We start from the raw sequence: 20365 nt of genomic DNA on the forward strand, positions 1-20365 counted from the left end.
TTTAATAACACCTGACTCATCTGGCTGAAACTGATTTCCAACAAACCTTTTGCATCAATTTCATACAATTTTCATTGTTAAAAAAGAATATCGTACTTATAGTCGTTTCATTGTTATCAGATAATAGTAGAACAAGAAGGAAACGGTTTATTCACGAGGAATCATTGTGTATTAAGTTATTTAGCGTGTACCGATCACTGATAAACTCTGATAACTATAATTTGTTCATTTTGCAACATTGATAAAATTACTGACATTCAACTTGTTCGTTTCCAAGGAACCATTGTAATTATATACTCTTTTTCTGTATCGCTATTTCATAAACTCTGTGATCATGGTTTCATCTGTAACATCGATAAAATTCTGTACATTTAACTCCCTGACGAGAGAGGAATCTTAATATCATGCTTGTCTTTTCTCGCTGAATCTTCGGCTAATTCCATAAAATTATACGATTATATATACTTTCAACATTCGATAAAATTATTGACTCCACCTTACAATATACTTTCTTATTAATTAAACTTTCGAACCAACAGGATTGGACACTTTTAGGACAAAAAAGGTTGAAACACACTGTCCTAGAAGGTATTTCCATATTGGTACAGTCTGCCAGAGAAATATTCATATATCTTGTTACAATTTAATTAAAATATCTTTTTTTTTAAATTATTGTTTATTAAGCTACGAATTCAGAATCCAACTCTTTCGGACTAAAAATAAAATAAAGTAATAGAAGACATATTTCTGAAATTTCTCCATTTATCTATTTAAAATAAATACAAGTAGTAAAAAATAATTCATATAATGCAAAATTTTTCAATTACAAATTTTTTCGTTTGTAGATTCTATGAAAATTGTATAATGAAAAATAAGCCCTCTAGCACAGTATACGAATATCTTACTGACAGACTATTTGTAACTTCTCAAAAGTAAATAAAAAAGCGACTCAATCTAAATTTCTATTACGAATTTCCTTACACGCGTATTTGCTACCGCCAGAGAATGAATCGAACATTAGTCAATCTGTGTATAGTCGCTAAAAGTTAATCGATACTCGAATTAATCCGTAAGTCTAAAACGCATACCGTGGTTCTAATCCACATGTGCGACAATCAACACTTAACACGTAAGGACATCACATGAAATTTTCTGTATAGAGCGATATATCATCTAAGTTTTGCTCGACTAACTTTAAAATGATGCCTCACCCAGCGTCTACTACAAATTTTATAATCCACGAACATCCGAAGTATAGATAAACGATAAGAATAATAACGATTGTGAGAAGAGAAAGATAAAACCTGTCTGGCATTTCACGAAGTCTCGACATCATTTTTTTTCTTTCGATTTTCCATAGGGAATGTTAGAAGCATTATAGAGATAATAGTCTTTAGAAAAAGTTAAGTGAAATTTTAAATAAAATTACTAAATTTTAAGTAATTTTGTAGTAAATGAATCTTACGTTAGTAATTTTAAGAGTCTGGAGAAATAGTAAATGCACTAAGATATGGTGCAAAAGTTATGGAAAAAAGTTTTAGAATAAAAGAAGATGTGATAATGTTGCTATAGAGCTGAAAAAATAAATTTTTGCAATGTTTATAGTATCGTACAATAAAATTGGAAATATTCAGAAATTAAATTTGAAATTTTTCAATTAAATTTTACTATCAATTAAAAATCTATTAGCTGACTTTGGTTTTTAATTAAAAATCAATTAATCAGCTCTTCATCCCTTAATAATTTATCTATAATACAACCAATAATAAAAATTGATTACATTGTACGAATCACTCTTTTCAATTTATCATTCCAATTGAGTTACAAAGCGATAGTTTATATATTTCATCAGCAAGCTGCAGATAAGATGTCAGTATTTACTTTCACTTAGAAAATAGCTCAGACTTTTGAGTGACGTTATGCATTATTTAGAATGATTGAATTAAAAACGCGTAAGAGTATCTAACACCTTTGTAGCTGACGTCTGTAGGTCTTGGATGAATATCGTCATCCTTTGGCATCGAGGTACATGTACGACCTAAAATATAACACCAGCTTCCAAATCGCTCGACACTTAAAGCATTAATCGTATTACACTCGTTTTGCGATAACATAATGCTTTACAAGTGATCGACCACCGATTGTCATTTATTCTTAATGGCAATGGGGTCGTTCGTGTACACCTACGTGCAACGTAGACTTCTTTGGGTTAAAGAAAAATATAGAGAGGAGAATCTCCTAATAATTTTTGGAAGCGTATTTAAAAAAAATTATTTAAGAATAGATTAAAAATAATGGCTAAAAATTTTAGCCATTGATTTAGAATTTAGAATGAGCTTTATTAAAAATGTACAACCAAGTGCAAATTAGGATTCCCAAATTATTTCAGATTTTAGATTTTGGAAGAACTCCAGGAGAGCTTGAGAAAATAATTTATTATATTTTAATTATTATTAATTTATAAATATTTTATTTTATATAATATATATCTGACAGTTTTCTGTCTTTGTAAATAAATATGGAAAAATAAAAATACTGATGGGATAATTCCTCCCTTCTCATTTTTTTCTTCTAATTAAAGAAGGTCTACATTGCCTGCAGGTGTACAGATGCACTCTCGTTCATACGCGAATGCTTATGCATGATTCTGCGAGTGCAGGTGCACAGGTCGCGACTAAATATCCATTAACGAAGAACAAGCACTCTGAAAATATTTTACTTTACGTTCGCTTGCCTTTTTCTCGGTTTTAGGCCGTAATTGAGCAGTATCTGTACAACTCGTATGAAACTGATTGCCAAAGGGTAATGTCATGATGGTAATTCAATCGTCTTCTGTGAATTATTGTTTCAGTCACATGTTAGATTTTTAATAATCAAACTTAAGACAAAGATTATTAATATCCTTAAATTGAAACGTGACTATTGTTATGCTCTCTAATCAAAAATAAATCTATAATAGAAATTTGCTATATTATTAAGAGAAACTTTTCAAAGATTCATTTTAAATAGAAATGGCACAGTGATACGTAGAAGTACAGGTTTAAAACATCGAACCGAGTCTACCTTCGTTACTTTCTAACGGCAAGCAAATCAGAATCTGTCGGTTCAATTATATTTATAGGAAAAGTGATATTTTTAAGCGAATCAATTAACAATACAATAAAATATATTCACTGATTTGTTCAAAAGAATCACTTTTCCTCTAATTATATTAGATTGAAAGATGATCAAGTTACTGTAATTAATTACCATTAATTGAATCGTATCTGATTTCCCGTCACCTAGTCGCGATTTCAGTGAGATTGTCTTTGACACTTAGACGTTAGACCGAGTACATACAACACAGATATGTACGGGAAGAGGCTGTTGCTTGGATGTAATCCCTAATTTCTCATTTTTTAGATCGTATTTCGTTTCGATTGCAATTCAAAGAATCTTTGCAACAGAATGCAACCGATTGTCACGACGATGTGTATCGCAGGTACATACAATACAATTATATCTATACACCTCTATACGTATTATTTTCTACACCTGATCGTGTTAATTACGATTATGTACACTCACGATCAAAGGAGGTTTCCTCAGGGAGCGTGACAATACATCTAGTTCTCGTCATTCTCCTCGGGACCGCCGAGGAAAGTCCTTCTTGTCCTTCTCCTTCGGCGGTCCCGAGGAGACTGACGATGGTGGGGAGGAGGCCCCGTATATATAGGCCTGTGGCCTCCCACCACTTGCGCATAAACGTGCGCGCGGGAGAATTTGAATTGATAATTCTTTATAATTCATATTTCTCAGTTATACACTAAATTTTATAATATTTAATCATTCAAAATTATATTATTTCTTTTCTAAATTACTTTTAACATTAATATCGTCAAAATTAAGGTTCTGAATATTAATGGCTCACCTATATCGCTATTTTCCCTAAGGATACCTGTTTTGATGCGAATGCACATCACTGGATCAACGATCACGATTGTCAATTTCGATACGGCATATGTACGCATTTTCTTACCTTCCTATGTATATAATATGTATATTTATGTATATATATATATATAGAGATTTCTTTCATATTTTTATATATCTATATGTATAGTATTTTATGTAGGCGATACAGTAGTCACAAAGTTAGGCAGACTTGATTCATACTCGACATCGAAAGGCTGAATCTCGTTTCGTAGAAAAAAGTGGTGGGTTTTAGTCGAGGGAAAAGAGACAAGTGCTACTTTTCATTTTAATATTCTTCGTATTTGATCCTACGATGAAAAGAAGCTTGAACGGGTGTATGACTGCTCAAAATTTTAGGTCAGAATTCCGAACACTATTTGTATAAATATCTAATCAGAACTGCTATCAAAAATTAGAAATTCTATCATAAAATTTCAACCAAAGACAGTGAATATTCAAATTAAAGTTGAAGCTGCCTTCTTTTAATTATTAAAAATGATCAAATATTCTGAAGTGAGGGGTAGCGCAGCTTTCTATTTAAAATAAATAACTGTGAACCCTAATTTTGAGAATCCACACACCCCTAATTATCGAAGAAAAAGCAATCGACCATAAGTTCAAGCTTCGAAATCGTGATCACTTTCAAGCAGAACTTCGTGAAATATCACCAAATCGGAATAGCGTTAACGATTTACAAGGACAATTAATAATAAAGTAGGTCGCTTCGAAGTCTAGTAGAAAATGCGCCTACTTGTGTGCCTTAGTCATTTACGAAGGAAGAACTCTCATCTACGGGTTTCTTAGATGATTGCATTCGTTCAAGAGGATTGTCCGTGCGATTTAACATCGGACGAGGACGTTTTCGAGGAAAGCTCGATTGATTTCAAGAAAAAGAAAGAATGAACGTGTTATATATTTTAGAAAGCTTTCGTCAAAACCATCCTCGCACCCGATGTACCCTTAAAGAAACGTTAGGATATGTTTGTAGGCCGATCAGATTTTGCAGTTTGTCACTCTGCTCGAGTGTTCTTTTCGAGCTTCTCCTTTTGGTGGACCACCGTCAATTATTTCAAGATTATTTTAAAGATCTGGGTAATTTAGTACTGGTTTATTTAGCTAAAATAATGTCACAACGTTTTTTCGTATTTTCTTAACTTTAGATTTCCTTCTAATGTGAAATTTTTTATATTTCTTATTCATTATGGCTAATTTATATTTGAATTAGATTGGATTTGTGGTGATCTAATGACTGCCCTAGGAATACTGAATTGCCCAGATCTAGTGTAAGAAATAGTCATACTCTTGTTTGGAGATTGTAAGATTCAATCAAGAGAAATTGAAAGTGAAAAAGGTTTCTCCAATTATCGCTGGGAAAAGGTCATCGTCCACGATAATTAGTAATTTCTTTGGGTCATAACAGATTTTAACCTTCATCGTATACTAGAGATTGACATAATGGTCCATATTTTTTCTCGTTTATTGCTCTATGGGGTTATCTGTTCAAATAAAAAAATGTAAACTTTATTGACAACGGAAACTTCAATTCCTACGTGCATATTATTTTTTATCTATTTACCGGTATAAGGATGATAATATTTCTGATTTTAATATGTGAAATTCAGCACCCATATGAAGAAAAATTGTTACGAAAAAGGTTAAATATCTGTTTAATAATGGAGTTTGGTCAGCGAAATATGGTTGATTAACACTTAAGCTTGATTGCTTCGAGTTATCGTATAACGCACCAGACTTTAAGTGTCTAATTTCGTGCGTACATTTATAATTTGTATTTCACGATATAGTATAGAGATTTTGCTTATAATTTGGGCGGGGTAAGCGCAATACTTTTAGGATTATCATTCACGTATCGTTTCGATTCTTTCGCGATGTTTCTCTTTCCTCTGAAATTCTTTGCTATTTTTGAAGCGAAAGAAGGAAACGTTAATTTAATCTCGAGAACCACTGCCAAATTCCTAATAAATATTCTGTATATAGAGTAGATCATTGATCGATGAATCGATTGATCCTTGTGCTAATAACTAATTAAAATATTTAGAGTACACAGGTAACCCAAGCTTTTTGCATAATATTTCAAAGATCACTTGAAAATTTCTCAAATTTTTTGTAATTAAAAAATTTTACAATTGAAATTAATATCTGATGAAAGAAATAATTAGTTTTCTAATTATAATTGGTATTCGATAGAAGAAATCATTTTAAAAATTAAAAAGCATACCCATTCTTCGATGGATAGTGTTGCTAAAATATCATGTACCTATATTAGCCAAATTTGAAAATTAATAATTGAAGTAATAAATTTTTGAATGTCTACGTGCCTGTAACAGGAAGAAGTTGCAGCAGTTCTCGACGATTCTTTCATTCCACGTAATCCTCGTTCGAGGAATCTCTGTTGTCAGTCTACGAGCTACAAAAATTGCTTGACGTCTAAACAGCAAAATTTTCCGCTTGCCATTCGTGTTTCCCGTAAAATTGTTCCGGTAACCATTTACAAATTGCTCTTCGTGTGTTGGGCTCGGCCAGCGAGCCTCGGTGACGATTGTCTATCGTTAAAATAATTCAAATAACGCAGAAGTTATCTCGATTCAATATGTTAATTCAATAAATGTATACACTTAAAGAACGACTAAGTTTTCATTTTAATTTTCAATAGTGAACATTTTTATATTTTCACTAAAATTGAATGGTAAATTATACATTATATGTAAGTGTATATATTGATCAAAAATTTAATGCTTTATAATGGCACAATCCATCGAATTTTCTTTCCTTATTAATTTTCGAGATACCTCCACGAAAGAAAAAAATAATGCAATATTCGCACATTTTCAACGAGACACGATCGAATCTCAAGACTGGATCAACCAGAGCATGCGTTACCATGACAGATGTCGATCGTCTTTCGTTTACGTCTCCGTCGATCCTTAATTTATGGGAAAAATGGACCCTCGTGTGTCTTCACAATAGAATTCAAAAAATGGTTCAAAAAAGGCATAGTATTAATCAATTAATAAATTGGAGAAACATATTAAAAAGACCTTGAAAATTATCAATATTAATTTTATCGATATTTGAAAAGCAAAGAGTTAAGATTCGTTGTACCTAATAAAAAGGAAACATAATTAAAGGATACCATTTAAAATTGATTTAAACAAGGAAAAAAGATTGTCGAAAGGAGAAATAATGAATGTTCCATCAGGAGATAATTTTGACGACGGATTCTTCCTCATCCTTGAGCAGAAGGCTCAATCTGAGGTCGAGCTCGCCGGCCTCTAGGGCCCACTTTTCCCTCAGCCATCATGGAGAATCAGCTGTATGAGTACCGAGAGTGTGAATAGGAAACAACGGATACCAATCGACGGTCAATTTTGTCAATGGGAGCCGATCGAGGCTCACTTCCGCCCCGCCTAAACCTTGATTACTCTCGAACGCTTGTTTCTTCTCCCAAAGCATCACTAACAAATTCCTTCCAAGAGCGTCGCAGCTGCTGTACTTGAGGGTTTGACGATATTGCGGATTTCTCGAGTGCCGAATAACGCGTGTTTTACGCTTTTGAAGCCACCTGTCGCCGTCGCGAAGATACGTCTTCACGTAGGTATCTGGATTGTAATTTAAATTGATAAAGTTATAGCTGAATTTCAAGTTTAAATGCAGAAATTAAAAGAGATGTTATAATAACATCAACCTAAACCTATATTCAGAAACGCTTTATTAAACAATTATATTTATAATATATATAAATGACAAATTACCTGGTTCTTCTTTCTCCCCGGGACATATGTCTCTGGCACAGATGACCTCCACTTCGAGAGTCCCTTTGCTCAGACAGAAACCAAGCTTCACCTCGCCATTTTGAGCTCCTGAAATTGATGAAAAATTTACACGGTTAATGCAACATTTATTAGAAAGGGTCCTCTTTAATCGATTTAACGTATCTTGTTTATTTCGATGGGAAAGAGAATTGAAAATTGTAGTGGAATGATGTTAGGAAGTGAATTTGGTGAAATTTTCGCAATTTTTACCAGCTATGATTTTGAATCCCTTTGGTGGCACTTGTCCGCGACCCAGATTAGCATCAACGCCATTTTCGCCCCTCATTTTGTGACTAAAAATGAACGTGAAAGTTAGCATATTTTAAACTGAGATAAATTGTGGAAAAAAAGTAATATCTGGAAACTTGGAAAAAAGAAATAAAGTTCACGAGTATCTGTAAGGTAAATTATATTTAGTGACAATAGTAATATTTCAATTAATTAATATTATTTAGATTAAAATTTATAGCATTTGCTTGAATTTTGTACATTAAGTTTTATATAGATATGATTGTATATTTGATTTTGTTTACCTCCACTTTTCATCCTCGTCCGATTCACTGTTGCGATCATAAAACCTCTCTGGAATATTCATGACGCTGTCTTTGCGCTCACCCCGCCCTGTGAATTACAGGAAAATATTTTCTACCTATATTCTAGTGTATTTCACGATTACCCGACCAGCAACCTGCGTACCATATGATACATTTTCTCCCATGATGACACGTTGATCTTACTGTTATATCCCGCTAAGGGGAAAAAGAGTTATTTCTCTTCCATCCCTTTGGAATACGCGAATACATCCTTGGTCAAAAGTACGAAAATATATGCAAATAGTTTATTTAGTACCTTACAAAAAATAGATCCTTTAGGTGGAATGTGGAATAAATTTTTTAGTGGCCCAAAGAAGAAAACAGAAATTGTGATATATATATATTTTTCCATTATTATCGCTTCAGCAATAAACAATTGAATTTACCTAATGTTACCCTATGTAATAATAGAAAAAAATATATCTATTAAAATATATATTATTCAACAAGATATGGAATTACGCAGATTGCTGGTGATACTGAATCTTGTTGTCTATTTACAATAAATTTCCTAATTCTCGAAGAAACTTACTCTACACTTAAAAAAGATACTCAACCGGTAGAAAATGTAAAGATCATGTCATAATTATGTACAAACTTATCCGTCCCGATATCTGCAATAAAAGGATCAATTGAATGAACAGAAGACACTTAGAGATATCACAGTTTTATAGAAAAAAAACTGCACAATTTTCTAGAGGCAGCTCAGAATGGAAAGCGAGAAGAAAGGATCAAGTTGAAGGATAAAACAATTAATCAACGTAAAGAAGCCTACTTACGCTTTTTCATTAGCTACTTGTTGCAAAACTCTATAAATGGAACGGGATACTTCAATTGTAGCTAATTCTTCAACGCCTAAGAAATTACTGCTATTAACATCGCTAGTATCTACCATTATCTGCTGCTTCTACGTAAGACGAGTATAAATGAACGAGTGTGATGATTAGTCGATGAAATACGTACAAAAATGTTGAAGTTTCTTTCTATCGATCCAGCAACTTTAATCACGTTCGGCAAATATTTAACTAATCTCTTGTCTTGGTGTTAGCTCAGATTAAGGTTACTGTATCTTCTAACGACGTTGAACGAACTTTGAGAACCAGTTCCAAACTATATCCAACAGATGTTTCTTATCAAAATACCAATTTAGTACTTGCTCTCTTACAAAAGTTTATTGTTTACTTTACAATTTTCCAAACAAAGATAATAGAAAAAGAGATATGATACTTCTAAGTTTCTACTTTGATGAAAAAGAAAGTAGACAAAATTGCATTCCCAAGGTGATCAGTAGATTAAATTAAATATTGAAAAATTTCAGTAAGTAGTTCTACTGGGTAGTAGGTAAAATAAAACCACTTCATTTACAAAAATTGATCAAACAACAAAATCGGAATTGCATATAATTAATCTTTGATGGAATAAATCAAAATTTAATACACCCTACAAATGTTAAATTGAAATCGTAGCCATTTCGATATCTTCCCCTTTAAAGGTGAAAATTCACAGAAATATCAATGGGTATCGACCAGCATTTAAGTTTAATAGTTGGGATTCTATAACAATAATATTCGATCAAACATCTGACAGTCACGTGAGAAATCTATCATGAAGCATGTTTGGTAGGAATACCGATAGCATAGTTGGAATCTATTGGAAGATTATGGGAGGATTGAAATTAATGGGTCAATTTGTGGCGTGTTTGACCATCAAAGCAGTACCGTTGAAACTATGCCTCCTTATATCAGTACGTAATTGCTGTGGGTTAACTGATAGCCCTGGAATCCGCTGGTATTTTAACAAAATTAAAATTAAACTTTAAAAACATTCTGATAACGAATTTATCACCGATACGTTCATTTTTCGGATCTGCTATTTCGAATTACTAATCAAATTTTTAAATTATTGATTATTAATAAAATAATAAAATATTTCACCATTTTGTTACAACAATCTCTGTACCATTCGTATATGATAACAAAATGAATTAAAAAGTTGTTCCGAATCGAATACACTGCGGTAAAACAGAATAAGTAGTATAAGTCAATAATTGGGCAGACGCTCGTCCGTCGCAATGCATTGCAATGGAGCAGGATAAGTAGTACGAGTCAATGATATATCCGACATGCTCTTTTTACACATTCTATCAATTTTCTTTTTTGTGTGATTTTTCATTATATTCTAGAAAATAGTATTTTGATAAATTATATGTATAAGCGTGGGTTCTCAAAGTCAATTCAAAAATGTTTTAGAGTTTAATTTTCCTTACCTACGGTGATGATTGTAGATGTAGCAACGTGTGGTTAGCGATTACATGTATTCTATCACTAATACTACGATACTAAGCAAATATTCTAATCTACAAAGCACTACTATTGCAAATAAGGAAGAAGGTTCAACGCGAGAAGAGGAAACGGAAATATGTCGACGCCTACTTGAGAATACCTTGACAGATATTTACTGGATGCAAAGTGCTTTCAATTGTTGATACACGCTTACATTTCAAACAACGTTTCGAGCATAATATACAACAGTCCTTGGCATTTCCCATTATCATTTCCTGTATTTTCTTTGACGCGCTAATCAAAATTTCTCTTTTCATTAAAAAAGTTGCAAATAAAAAAAGGAAAACGTGACTTATTAGAGGGGTTTCGTATAGAATACTCCACACAGATCCATTTTCACTATGCATTTATTCACCATTTTCACTCGATACCTCGTAATTTAATATTCACAGATCGAATGCCACAGTGAAAATGGACAATGGACTAATTGTTTAATTGTTAAAATTACTAGTGCGACAGTAATACTATTCAAAATATTCTTCTCGATTATATCGCTGATGTTACTTATCACTTTCAATTCTATCTCTTAATCATTCAATTGTATTAAATTCGTGACATCAATAATCGATGTCCCCCAATCTTCAAGACTCTTAAAACTGAAATCCGGGGGTGCTCCTTCAGAATTGGCAAAATATTAAATCATCCCATTAATAATGTCATTTTTACACTTAATATTAAAATTTTGTTTATCAAAAGATTCTTTTGTACCACTTCTAATTTTACTATTTTAATTAAACAACCTAATAATAAATTTAAATGAATTATACTTGACCCCAGACATTACTCGTAAGATGACCTAACAGATAAAAGAACTTATAGGGCAAGGCAGGCATATAGGCAGATAGAGAGAAAGAGAGAAAGAGAAAGAGAGAAGAAGGTCTCGGGTGTGAATAGAATAGAGAAAGCGAGAAAATGTGTCTTACCGGAAGTCTGAATTGACGGTGGTCCACAGTGTCCTGTGGTTACTTATCGTGGTGGTATTGAGTGGGGCAGTGGGAAGGAGGCCGATTTACCGGTCCTCGGAGACACAGGCTCGCACTGCCACACAGTAACCGTTGGGACTACGCACGCTGCTTGTCGTTGATCGATGGATCGGTTGTTTGGTGGTATTTGGTTGGTCGGTCGATCGACAGGGCCCCCGCCACGATTCGTCGTCGATCGTGGTGTCAGGATGGTGACGATGGCCGGACGGCGTTTCGACCGAGCGAACCGAGCATTTTGATCGACCGTATGGGCATGTCAGAGGATTAGCCGGACGGTGCCGACCCGAGAATGGAGATCAAGAAATATCAACAAAAAGAGACAAATTGCACAGAACACACTGGCTTTTGGCGATGGCAAAATATGGGTGGGTTTTCGATGGTTTGGCAAAAAACAGGGACATTCTTCTTTATCGAAGATATAAATATATAAATATAGAACAATTAGCGGCATAGCTGTTTCACATTTCGCGTGCCGAACGTGAACGAAGAGCCAAGCCTACACTTTTATTTGCTTAATTTCTTTTTTTTCTTCCACTTAACATGGCATCGGAACTGACACAATGGCGTGTGAATTAGGCACATACGAAAGAACATCGGAAGCTGGAGAGAAGGTACCAAGGACTCGACAGACTCTTGGCGATGCCTTCTCCTCTCGTTCGATCTTTACACTTCTTCTTTTTATTCCGCACACGGAATTTTCATATCGTTCGGCCAAAACGATTGTCGGGTCGTTGGTGGTTTCAAAACTGGCATAGGCGACAGGCAACAGCGGCGCAACAGAGCGATCGCACAGAGATGAGCACAGAGCACAGATCAGATTTGCGACGTGTGAACTTTTTGAAAATGCCAATTTCACCAATGAACAGAATATAGACAGACAGACAGAGACAGGATGACACGATTAACGGAACTTTGATCATTTATCGAACAGCCCTATCAGATGAAATATACATTTACGTACCCTCCCTCTAACCCTGAATGAAACAACGTCCAAGTTTTCATCCTTTAGAGTAACACAACCACGTGATCCTTTCGAAGGATTTATCGTTAAGCTCTGTCTAGAAAGAATTCTATGAGAGACTTTTGCTGCTGATAATCGCCACATGTTGGATGATCGATTATCGAACGTTGAATCGACGTGGACATATGTGAACTTAAGAAAAGAAAAACAAGAAAAAAAAATTGAATTGAAAGAATCGAAGCAAATAAACGAATGAAATCGATCGTTTCCGTCTTTTTCGTTTTTCTCATTTTTCTCGAAACGATGAAACGATGCGAGACTCCTTTCCAGGCCGATCCGTTTCCGGTTATAGATATTCTACGAGGGTTGACTTGGACCTTGAATGATCGTTAACGACTGTAGAATATACTTGTTCGCTCGGTCAAATCGCGCGAGATATTTCATGACACGTGATATCACACGAAGACACACGAGTAAAAATAGTGAGCGGGAGAAAAAAGAACAGACGAAATTGAAGAGTGCAAGAGATTGAGATAGAGAAAAAGTGATACATGGTGACACGTCGGAGACACTCACAATTGTTAGATATCAAAGGCTTGTGAATGAAGTGACGAGACGCATATAAATGTACACAAATGATTACGGACCTACACGTATGTAACAAATAATTCTTTACTTAATTCATTAATCCTCATAATTATATTTATTGAAAAGATAATGGAAAATCAAAGAGGGTAATTTTTTATGAAAATCCCTATATCAAAATAATAGAAAAATTTAAATTAAATAAAATTAATTAAAGTCTCGTTTAGAGATTTAAGTGCTTAGCTAAACAAAAAGAAATTCACAAAAGTACAGCTCCAAACTCCATCATTTTCAATTGCAAATAACTTTTCCTTACAAAGAAAATTTCTTTCTCCATTAATTTCAATTAAATAACAAACTATCTCTTAATTATCTCCATTCATCGTACCGAGCCATGAAAGAAAGCAATAAATACAAATGTATTTTGTAATACAAAGGATCGTTATTCTTCGCTAATGGCGCTCTACAGTTTCCATAAATCAATGAACCATCTTTTTTAATTTGCCTCTCATACGTGTAAGTACGTGCAGAAAACATATATTCGCATGCGTACGATACGCACGACGTTGTCCGACGAGGAAGGTTCGATCTGCTGATCGTCTCTTTGGACGAATACGGATCGTTCGAAGCAACGATCCAACGATTGAGAACGGTGGTGGTGAGAGAATAAGAGAGAAAGGAGGTAATATAGAGTGCGGGTGAAAGACAGACGGACAGACAGACAGATAGACAGACAGGCAAACAATTGCACGGATGAATGAAGGAATTGACGAACGAACGGGCGGATGGTTAGGCGAATAATGATGGCCAAAAAATAAAAAGAAGCAACGTAACGATACTCACGGCTTTCGCGTCTTTTGTCTCCGGAGAGACTCATCGTCCTGCCTAGTTCCCTTTTCGCGGCTTTCAGCGACCGTAGACCCTCCATGATTTCCTCTGGATCCCTCATGGGTCTGGTGAACGAGCTACGTCGACGATCGCGGTTGTAATGCACTATGGCTGGCATGTCAGCCTCCCCCATGCTTCCTCCTGCGAAATGAAATGTCAAAATAACCCCGTGGGACCTTGAAATCTAATATTCAACGAAATTATGGAAACAAGGTCGATAGACGTGACAGTTGATTATTTTTATGTTCTGCTGACTCTGGTCCCCGTTGCTTGCAGATTTCTACAAAAATATTGCTATTCATCCCTTTACATCCTCTACGATTTATGAAAAAAAAAGTTCGCCACTCCTAAGTTTCGTCTTCAGTTTGCTGTTTCCATGCAAGATTCTATTCTATATCTAATAGTTTTAGAATATTTCTGCTGGAACTTACGTTTACTGTCGGTACCGCCCTGACTCTGAAAGCTACTTCGCCGGCTACCAGGCAAAGATCTACTGTAATCTCTATTGAGTTCGTACGGTTCGACTTCCAGCTGCTCGGACTGACTGGATCCTCTTCTCGAATTTGCATGCCAAGCGTGATCCGGATGCAGAAAGCCGAGTTCTGGACTTCCGCTGTCGCTTTGCGTATCATCGCTGTAACTTCTTTCCCGTAGTTCCGTCTTTCGCAACAATCTTTGAGCAACCTCCATGGAAAACGAGCTTCGGGGCGAACAATATGGTGATTTGCTCGCACGGAGACCGCGGGGATCTTCCAGCCGATACCTGTGAGGAATTTTTTCAAGAATATTGCTCTTTCATCGATATTTTATTCTCGGATACGGAATACCGATACGCTCGGTGTTTTTATTTTAATATACTGAAAATTGTTTGTAGAATTTTAGACATCTAAGGAAAAAGTTTTCCCGTTCCTTCTTAATGGTTCCTGACGCCATTTCCCTTGGGTTTTGGCTCTCTAATCAACGAATGCTAATTGGATTTGTCCTTAGGAGGCGGACTTAGGCCATAAAGGGTAAATACGGAAAGGTAGTAGAATGAACATCTCCACTCTTCTGAATGGCGTTTTTGGTACAGTATGGTAACACTTACCAACATGCTCTGTCGTTATTCAGAGCTGCCTCCAAGTCGACGCTGCATTCGCCGAGAAAAACATTATCGCCGTCGGGACAGAAATCCCAGAGAGTCACTTCGATCGATCGTTTCTTGTCGGAAGAACAGAAACTTTCGCCGTCGACACCGGAGAAGAGTAATGTTGCATTCCAAATTGGCTTTTGAGTTGGCTCGGCCACTGCCGTTTTCAAAGTTATCTGATCAGCGCTGGAATACACAGAAGAATAATAATATTAATATCATTATCGATGTTGAATTTGAGGACAAATTAAAAGGTGGAGTTATGAAATTTTTAAATAATTAATTTGTGGATAATATAAAATATTGTATACAATGCGAGCTGACCCGAGGATTGACTTTAAAATAAATTATACCTTCTCCAAAAAATTACGCTTCTGTATCTATCCCTAATTAAATTACTAATAAAATTATTCGTTATTAAGATTACACCTGGCATTATTAATTTTGCTACTTTCATTGACACGAACACTTACCAAATGGGAACAAGGACTAGTTTGGCATAAGCTTCCGGTAGAGTACCGTATCCTGTATCCTCCCTCGCGCACAAATCGTCGGCCATAAAAACGGAAACGATCAATTCTTTCCGTTCCGCCTCGTAGGATACTTGAATCTGAACTCGTCCACTCACTTGCTTCTCCTTTGCAATTTGTTCCTAAAATAGAGGAGAAATCGGTACAGTTCCTCCCGTTCTGTCGAATCAGCTATCAGATCAGGAAAGAAAATAAAATCGCAGAGCCTACGAATGAACAGAGACGTGATCCTCGTGATGATGATCAAGGGAAGCAATCGACAAAGCATTAAACACGTCTGTGCATCACACGTGACTCTCAGATACAAGGGTGTTCGGTGGAAAACGGATTCATTCCCTCATGCAAAAGCTTTTTTATGAAAGGATAGTTGTAGATGTCAAACGAACAAGAGCGAGCCATCTATGACACAGAGGATAACTTTAGCCTTTGAATTTTCATGGAAATTTTTTTTTTTATATCTACAGCTACAGAAAGGTGATAATGGTTATCAGTGATAGACAACCTGTGTTTGACAACTTTTTCTCAATATTTATATTTTATACACTTTTATGATCATCGATACCTGAAATTATTATAATTTAAAATAACAAACTTTCCATTTGTGACTTTGCTTAAAATTTTCTTTGATCATTTCTCTTTTAATTATTCAATTACACTAAATTTGTAATACCAGTATTCAACGTGTTAATTATTGTATATATTATAGTATGCCGCGCTATAATATGGCTATATTACTGTGGAATAATTAAGATTTAATTATTCTATTAAAAGCTGCAAATTGGAATTAATTATATTAAAAATAATTTTGTAAATAATGTTACATAAAAAGAAAATTAATTTAGTTTGCAATTCAAACCTAGGATGTATATTTTCTTTTTTTTTCATAATTAATTGTTGTCCATCACTGACTTGTACGATACAGCCAAGAAAAGGGTTCGTTTCCATATTGTCTTTATCGCAACAACCGCTCGTTGATTCACATTTCCATATATTTTCTTTCTTCCTTTGATTCCATTGGTTCTTCATCGGAGTCCCTGGTACAGCTTCATCTTAATTTCAATATCTTCTCTCTCTTAAATTTAATTTATTGGCTAATCGAGCAACGAGAACAGGAAAATTCGTTCGTTTACCATTTTTATTCTGCACGTACCGTTTTCCCCGACTGTACGTACAGTGTTACCTCTCTAAGTGGCACAAAAATATCATTTTACCCCTTGGAAATAATTATTAATTAAACAGCACTCCTTAATCATGATAGCTTATAGTTTCTTAAATCATACAAACTACAATACATTACACCTATAAGAAAAATTTAGGACGAAACAATTACACAATTCTACCTACTCTATTGTTAAAAAGGATGGTTATCGCCTAAAAAAAAGGAAGAGAAAAATATTTTTATTATTACGAAATACTAGAATGAACAAATTGCCACTTAGAGAGATAAAAATCGTGCCACTGACTAGAGGCAATACGTGATCGTGCTCTAAAATTGTTACTCGCTGAAAAATCTCTACGCAAGCTAAGGGTGTGCGTGTCGTCGCGGCGCTTTTTCGGCCTTAAAGTTATCCTGGAACGCGAAGATTAACACAGGCCACTGGTGAACGCAAGGAACATAGCGGAAATGAAATATGGTAGCTCGAGCATCGCGGTACCGCATTGATTTTTCTACCTCTTCCGATTCGCCATCGATAACCTTCTCTAACGAGGAAAAATAATACCATCGGTACTCGTGCTTCTTCGCGCGAATACCTTTAAAGCCGAAGCGGAGTCGCGAGGATTTAATGCATGGCGTTGATGTTGTATGTGCCATCGATGTCAGGCTACGATTTCTTTTTTTTTCTTGCATACGCTTTCCCCTAGGATTTCATATTTTTCCAATCGCAAAATAATCACATCACCGATCTCTTTCCTGTTTATCTTTTTTCAACGAGATTTTAATTAAGGAAGTGTTCCCATTAGGAGGGACCGTTGCTAAGTAACTTTTAGAACTAAAATTTAATGAAATTTTAATACACAATTTTTTTTTTAAAGGACTTTAAACAACATTTAATAACTTAATTAAACTTAAAATTTAATTTGAAAAATTGCTTAAAAATGGCCCCTACAAATGGGAATACCCTCTTAAACTGATTTAGCTTCTTGATCCCGTTCGATTCATTAATTTGTCAGATAATTGCGTCTGCCATTAATTGAGTCTAGTCAGGTGGATCAATTAATTGCACGTAATGTGCCATTTAATTTCAAGGTGCACGTTTGTTTGGTTTGATGAATGCAACCAATTTGTACGGACCTACTAATAAATTTCATTAAATTGCACACGTTTCGTTGCACGTGAGTGGATTTTGTGTACAACGCCGTGTGGGTATAGATACAATTTGGAGACTTTAAAACGAAGCAATTAAGTTCGTTTATTGAATTACTGAACTGCGAGAAAATGGATACTATGGAAACTGTACACTCACTCAGAAAAATATTCGAAAAAAGAGAAAAGTATACAAAAAGTCAATTTATATTTCGTAGATGGCGGTTAAGTTATTAATTATACAAAAATTGGATTCTACAAATCGAACGCGATCAATTATAAAACTCATCATTTTTTTAATATTTCAAGAGGCAGTACAAATAATGGCTATTACTAGAATCCTTCGTAACCGGAAGTTTTAATGAACTTTGCTAAAAGTTCACCACGAATACCGAAATTTTCAAAGCGCCACGGTTTCCTTTGATGTATTTTGAAAAATTCTGGGGAAAGCGTAAGCCAAACGCCCGCACGTTTCGTTTCCAGCGAAAAATTTTCAAAAAGTCCCTTCAGTGGTGGTGGTCGATCGATAAAGGAAGTCCTCGGACGTTTGGCGGACGTATACGTGATATTCAGGAGGAGTATGTTGTTCGTGTAAATTCAGCGTATACGAACTAAAAATCGTTACGTGGGTAGATTAGACGTATGTACAAACAGACAGATAGACAAACAAGTGAGAACAAAGAGCTAGAGAAAGTGAAAGATAGAGAGAGAGAACGAGAGCTAAAAAAAAGAAATGAAAGATAGGGAGCGATAGAGGAGAAAGAAAAAGAGATTCACCCTTCGTTTCAATGTTTAATACTTTGAACTAAATTAGATTCGTTTGCCAATCGTAATTAATAAATTATTGCAAATAACTAGTGGGAAGATTAAATTAAAACCTGAACAGTTGTATCCTGAATAAATAATTATAATATTACTATGATTAATAATTAACTCATTAATGACCTATTTTGTATTAATCTGTAATTTAATTTGCAAGTGATTTTGTTAAGACTACTGTGCTAATTTATTTTCAATCTTTTCAACACCGACTGTTAATTGGTTAATTAAAAAAACAATTTTAGTCCTTTAATACCCAACACTATTAATAACCAATATATTATATATTTTCATTGAATTTTGTGAAACGAAGGAATGGAATAATCAGAAAAGTAAGGAAATATTCGGAAGAAACTATGAGCTTGTCACTGCTAAACGATGAATTAGCCATACCCTAAACGACAGAACAAAACGATAAGTAAGGAAACTGAGGAGAAGAAAAATGAACAAGAAAAGGAAAAGGAACGCAAATAGACGAGCCGCAAAAGAAAATGAACGCTAATATACAACTAGAGTCGTGCCAGTTGGGAGAGAGTAGCATGGAGGGCCAATATGCTAAGTTCAGTTCAAAATGGACAACTTACATTTCCTTTTCTTTTGTCTTTCGTCAGCGGGTCTATTTCTCTTTTAGTCTCATTTTCGTAGCCGAACAATCTCTTTAAGGGAACGAATGATGACAAAAAATGGGGGTAGGCAGAACAATTACAGGTGTACACATGATAAGACTCAAGGTTACAGAGAAATACACGTGGATAAACGTCGATGCGATGGAGGACGTCACCGGAAGTAGAATTCAAAAATATATATATATATAGACAGAGAGAAAAATGTTACGTGCAGCTTCATAGAGCCGTACAGGGTAATAAAGAACACAGAAGTGTAAAAACAGACAGAGGAAAGTATAATAGTTGAAAGGTAAAAAGAAAAGCACTAAGGGTGGCGAAGAAAAGTACATATATACACACACACCCTCATTCAATCATTAACATATACACATTCGATCGTATTTGTAGTTCTGTCACTCTGGTGTGTGTGTTCACATTTGTACACTTTTATACGTACACTATCGTACATAAATACCTGAAAACTTTTTATACTTTCTATGAAATAAAGTTTTTAAGAAATATCTATGATAGATGCTACAAAATTAATTAAAATAATTAGATATTACACTACTACCTATATTTAAAAAATATATACAGTGTGTCCCGCGTAACTGGAAACACTCCATTATTTCCTAAACTATTAAAGATACAAGAAACTGCTTTGGTGGTCATTGCATGGTAAGAGGGGGCAACATTTTGACGTACACGAATTATTTTTTGCATTATTATTTTCAAAAATATAATGGCAAAGTTTGGTTTTTTAAATGGAATTATATGTATGTATATTTTTCTTTCGATCATTTGATAGTTCCATTTGAAAAACCAAATTTGCCATTATATT

General features: G+C 34.7%; 1 protein-coding gene across 6 annotated transcripts in view; it reads right to left on the reverse strand.

The window, feature by feature from the left end:
• Positions 1-6118: 6118 nt before the first annotated feature.
• Positions 6119-20365, reverse strand: part of LOC114871388 (regulating synaptic membrane exocytosis protein 2) — a 65746-nt gene continuing 51499 nt past the window's right edge. For 4 of the 6 annotated variants that reach the window (XM_029177342.2, XM_029177248.2, XM_046285349.1 and 1 more), the window contains 8 exons: positions 15739-15917; positions 15224-15451; positions 14568-14899; positions 14092-14277; positions 8318-8405; positions 7995-8077; positions 7725-7832; positions 6119-7571 (listed from right to left, as the gene is read on the reverse strand). In XM_029177342.2, coding sequence (XP_029033175.1) covers positions 7270-7571; positions 7725-7832; positions 7995-8077; positions 8318-8405; positions 14092-14277; positions 14568-14899; positions 15224-15451; positions 15739-15917 — 1506 coding nt within the window. In that variant the 3' untranslated portion in view covers positions 6119-7269. The other 2 variants (XM_046285350.1, XM_046285351.1) reach the window with 2 other exon arrangements.

The sequence above is a fragment of the Osmia bicornis genome, chromosome 4 (assembly GCF_907164935.1).
Source record: "Osmia bicornis bicornis chromosome 4, iOsmBic2.1, whole genome shotgun sequence".
NCBI lineage: Eukaryota > Metazoa > Arthropoda > Insecta > Hymenoptera > Megachilidae > Osmia > Osmia bicornis.